Raw genomic sequence first — 5,304 nt, 5'->3', positions numbered from 1 at the left:
CGGCTCCTAGCAGTAGTTTGTATTCTGGGGCATGCTGGCGCTGGGATGGAACGTGATCACTCCAAGCTTTGCCAATCGCCCTCCGTCCCCCTGTAACTTTTCCACTTTGACTTCACCACTTCGGTTCGGTTCACTGTTGCGGAAACAATGGACATCAAGTTCGCTAATGGATAGCTAGTGTTTGTGTGTGAGCGTGTTGGTATTTTAATTGTATTTTCGTTTTCTTTTTCTTTCTCCACGGCCCCACCTGACCCCACTTTTCCACCCACGCACCACGCCGCTTCCGCGTGCACCTTCGCCACCACCGCCACACGCCTCGCTCGCCTGTCTGTGTTCGGTGCTGTGTTTCGTCGTTTTTGGCTGTCCCTTATCCTTTTTCCGGAACCGTGTGTCTGTGTGTTTATTTGAACCATTCCCGTTGCTCATTCATCTCGGCACACAAACACTCGATTACACACACACTCACACACCAACACAATATTACGAATGGAACACACAACGACGGCTGTGGAACCCACACAATGGGGAACCCGCGAAACAATCATCAACCTGGGCCCTGGAAAATCGGGTATCGGGAAATGAATAAATTTCCCACGATGAAACCCGCGAACCCGGGGGTGCAGTATGCGTTAAAGTTGCCGCAGCAGGTGCCGTATAAGTTGCAGTAAACCCCCCGCCGGGAGTCCAACCCCATTGCGCCAACCCGTCGGTGCTGCACGTCGACATTCCCGAGCCCGAGCGATCTGCGACGACGGGACTCAACGTATCCGTCCATACCCGTGCGGGGAGCCCATCAAGGAAAATTGCCCGTTGGCCACACATACACCATCGACCGAGGAAATGATTTCCCCCGGGTGGGCAGGGTGTGCGATTGCGAAGGCGGAGTTCCGAGCTTGAACGGAAAGTAATCATGTCGCCCGTGAGTGATGAGAACGAGGCGGGCGAACGAAGGCGAACGCGGCGAAATTCGTCAAAATGCTAATCTTAACCCGCGCCCCGGTTGCACGTGGGGCGTCTTCCGAGCGCTACAGGTGGCTACCCTGTGAAGTGGCCAAAGTTCGGAGAAAGTGGTTGCTCCACCCGTGCGAAGCCAACGGCCCCAGCGAGGACGCTACGCTGGAGAAGTAAGCGTCGTAAACGGGTTCAACAGCCCCGGCACCCAACAGCAGCGTCCCACCGGAGGACGATGGGCGGGTTTTGCGGACGTGAGGCTATAAATAACCGCCTGGCGCGCATTTGCAAACAAACAAACGGAACGGAACGGTACCTGTTGCAACGTGGCCATCACTACGTTGGGTACCACCTGGAAATGGAACCGAACGGTGAGGAGGTCATCTCTGCATGTGTGTCCGCATGTGTACTAACAGGATTGAGGCTAACCGGCTTAAGATACCGTGTCGCGGCCGCATTTGACACTAATGTGCCGCTGAGCGATCGAAGGCGAAACGAAACGAAACTCAATAACTCGCATCTACATGTAGCTGAACGCTAACCAGAAGTAACCTAATTTGCCTTTTAATACTATTATGAAGTAGCTAACAGTTAGAATGTTGCAAAAGAAGGCAAAACTAAACCGCAACACGAAGCAAACACGAACAAAGTACTAATTAAAACAAGCAATAAATTAACAACAAATGGATAGCAAAACATAGAAACTACAAAGTAAAACTGAGAAATAAACTGTAAACTGTTTTACAGTGAGTACCGTAGAAGAACATATACAAAAGAAGCACACAGAACCGTAATATAGAGGGAGAAAACTAGTCAATCCGAGCCAGTAACAACAACCAACGGAAAACCAGCACACAAACCAAACAAATGAACAAGAAACAACCGTCCAGGTAACGATAGCTGTTTAGACGACTAGCCGACTAGGGGCCGCAATGCGACGGCGACTCGGAACGGGGCAGCCCAGCACACTAATCCCTGCCGAACCGTACCACACTAGTTTTTTGGTAGAACTCGCATGCATGTTGCTGCTCTTAGCTCACTCAGTCACGATCATCGATCAACCACCGCCGGTACCGCCAACTAGCGCCTCCGCTTGGTCCGCCTGGGTGTGGGTTGCGGCCACGTTGGGCATTTCAATTGAACTTTCTTCTCTCCATTTCCGTGTGCTGTCTTGCTCTCGATCGGCATTCTTCTCACTGTCCGCTTCCTTTTTCGTCGATCGGCACTGACAGCTGCTGCGTGATCGGAAAAATCAGCAGACCTGTGAGTATAGACGGGTAAGAGCAGCGCTTATGACATTCTCGCTCAAACCACCGAGCAAAGTTTGAATACAGATTCAATCGTCTATTCGCATGCCTCCAGCCTAAGCGTGAGTTCGGGGAAGTGTTTGTCTGACGGGCCGTTAATTTTTCAGTCGATGTTTTGTCAGTGAGAAGTCGATGGTTGTGTGAAGTCCCCGGTCAAGAAGTAGTGTTGTGATTTACTTGAAATTTATCAATCATTTCGTTCTGCCAGAAGCACCGTTTACAGTATGGCTAAGCGATGGTGGTTCGGCAAACGTGCAGTCGATTCATTGGTGAGCCCGGAATACTTCAAAGTAATATCCTGGAAGTGCTCACGTTAAGGCTAGAGTTGGTCCACTGTGTGGCAGTAAGAAGGTGTGCTTATTCAACAATTTACCGCCTGCACATAGCGATCGACATCCACTTCATGCTTGGGTAGCATTGGGATTAGTTTCACCGACCTGTTCACTCGTTCTCCCGGCGTTAGTTGACAGAGGACCGGCCTCAGCTTACCCCCCCAGCAGTCGCTCCGTGGATTCGAATTTCTGATTTAAAGGTTCTGGTCTTGGAAATAGAATGTGCGCTTTGCTGGAAAGCCACCCGGCCACAAATTCCTTCGGCTGCTCGTTAATTAATTTTTCGACAACTTGAGTGAAACCGAATGCCAAGCCCCAGCCCTCAAGCCAGGGGGCAATTCAGCACAAAATCGTCCTCCATCGTCCACCGCCGTTTCGGCAGGAGCTTCGAAAGGAAACGCATCCCATCTCTCGTACGAACAAATCCTCCCATCGGGGGCAGCGAGCGAGGGGATTTGTTCAAATCTCACTTATCAACCTTCAAATCCCATTCGTCCAAGCGTCCTTAGATCGTGTTCCGTGTCCGCTTCGCCCCACTGAGCGGATTGCGTTGTGTGACTTATGCTTTCCCCGTGGGTCGGACGCCGGGATTTTCTTTTCGAATCTTTGCGGAATGTCTTACGCTCCCGTTCCCGTTCTTAACCACCCGCCCGGCGCTCATTTTCTCGATACCCGCAGGAAAATTTCGTTCCCATTCGTCGCAAATCCTATGACTTCGAGGGCATCCGACAGTGCAAATGGTAGAGGGCGGACTCCGGATCCGGACCTTCCCGTGCGAGGCTTCTTGGAGCCAACGGCCAACGTTCTAATGTAACTGTAGTGCGGTTCAGGCCTGACTGACTGTGGGCGACTTGCGTTGTTAACTGTTCCTTCTGGTGGGCTTTGCTTTTGAGCCGGTGGTGGCTCTACCGGGCTTATTGATTTTCCGGCATGCGCTGTGCCGCGTTGTTAGTGAATTTTCCTACGAAACTCAGTGCAGTGAAATACCTGTGTCCTTTTCTTGTTCGCTATTTTGTTGAACCACCTTTTTTAAGATTGGTTTTGTGTTTTCTATGTCCTATCGTCGTGAAGACATTTCTGGTATTCTTCCAGCATTCCAGCGATCGATCAACGATGGGTTTTCCCGTTTCAGGCGAACGGTTTTGTTTTTTCACACATGACCCACATGAGTTTGCCATTTTACCTGTTTTGTTTTTTACTTGTTCATTAAGCCGTAGTTTTGTGTTTTGCTTTCGTTAGGTAAGCTTTGTTTGCACCCATTCAATAAACCTATTTATGTTCAGTGTTCCTTTTTCATGTTTTGATTACATTTTTTATAGCCCCCACCGATTACCATTTTTTCTGTTTTGGTTTTCATGTAATCTTTAACACAAACAACGACCACATTATGTGCGTTCCGTTCAGTTGACTGAATGATTTAGTTGCGTTCCATTTTGTTCGGTATTAGTTTCTTGCTGAGTTGTTTCATGCGTTGTTAGCTTCTGTTTGTCAATGCTTTAGGTTGCCTACTAATGGAATGCAGTGTATCAGCATCGGCGGAACCGGCGGTGCTGTGTGTTTATGCTCCAACCAACCGAATACTAACGCTCTGCCTCTGTTTCTCTCTTTGATCTCTTCTTTTCCCCTAAAACCAACCAACGAAACACTCACCATCTCACCGATCAATGGTCGACATTCAAAAATACCATTTTCTAAACATTTTTGCACGCACACACGCTACACGACACACAGTATAAGCTAGATTTCAGCGGCCTGGCGGGCCGGGCGGCCGCCGGTGGGTCCCGGGACGACGACGGCGCTTCCGGACTGCAGGGTGACAGCAAGGGCTCGACGACCAGCACCGAGGCGAGCATGTGACAGTACGGGATGGCCCGCCGGGGCGTTAAAGGTGACGCCCGGCGGACCAGAGTGTCCTTCCTGCTCTTCTAGAATAAGCATTAAACATTGCATATGTCCATATTTATCGAATTTATATATGTTTGACGCCTCTCGTAGCCGAGAGGGGCCACGACGACACATACTAGTGACGGGCAGTCCGTGCAGCAGCCACCAGCAGAAGCCAATCCACCAGCCATTACTGTTTGTTATATATGTGTATATGAAATCATAAATATTGAAATATGAATGTTTAGCGACCGGACCGGAAACCGAAACCAACACAAAAAACTCGAATACCAAAATCCCGAAAACAACAGCCAGCAGCAAGGTAGAAGAAGAAAAAAAAAGGTAGCGATCGACCGATCGAGGAGAGAGAGAGAGAGAGAGAGAGAGAGAGAGAACAAAATGCTATACCTACCACTTACTAAGCACTTTCTTCGTCACCGTTTCCCTCAAAAAGCTCCTCTACTAGCAAATAGCAAATAGTGCAAGCCGCAAGCTCCGCCCGAGTCCGAGTTAGAGACCGTAGACCGTTTTTTCCGAATTCTCTCTAGTCGTTTTGCCGCTCCTTAGCAGTTCCAGGGACCGGTCCGGGAAGCCCCGGCTCGCGTCCCTCTGCTCTCGGTGCGCCTTCTCCGCGCACGCTCTGCCTTTTCGCGTTACACCGCGTGCTTTCCCGCGCGCGGGATGTAGATGTTGTGTACTCTTCCTGGTGTTTTTACGTGTGTATGCGTGTTTTTGTACCTCCTAGGCGTTAGAGTAGCCGGTGGAAACGGCCAAGCGGCGTTCCGCCTAAATGGTTCTTCTTCTGACCTCTTCGATATAGCAGTTACCGC

General features: G+C 50.0%; 1 protein-coding gene across 1 annotated transcript in view; it reads left to right on the top strand.

Moving 5' to 3' along the window:
• The window catches only part of LOC131215166 (alpha-catulin), a 46,482-nt gene extending 42,035 nt beyond the window's left edge, over window positions 1–4,447 (top strand). The window contains exons 14-15 of the mRNA XM_058209552.1: window positions 2,184–2,228; window positions 4,322–4,447. Of these exons, the coding sequence (XP_058065535.1) occupies window positions 2,184–2,228; window positions 4,322–4,447 (171 nt within the window). The remainder of the gene's footprint in view (window positions 1–2,183; window positions 2,229–4,321) is intronic.
• The last annotated feature ends 857 nt before the right edge of the window (window positions 4,448–5,304 follow it).

This window comes from Anopheles bellator, chromosome 1, assembly GCF_943735745.2.
Source record: "Anopheles bellator chromosome 1, idAnoBellAS_SP24_06.2, whole genome shotgun sequence".
Classification (NCBI taxonomy): domain Eukaryota; kingdom Metazoa; phylum Arthropoda; class Insecta; order Diptera; family Culicidae; genus Anopheles; species Anopheles bellator.
This window is presented reverse-complemented; position numbering and strand designations above follow the sequence as displayed.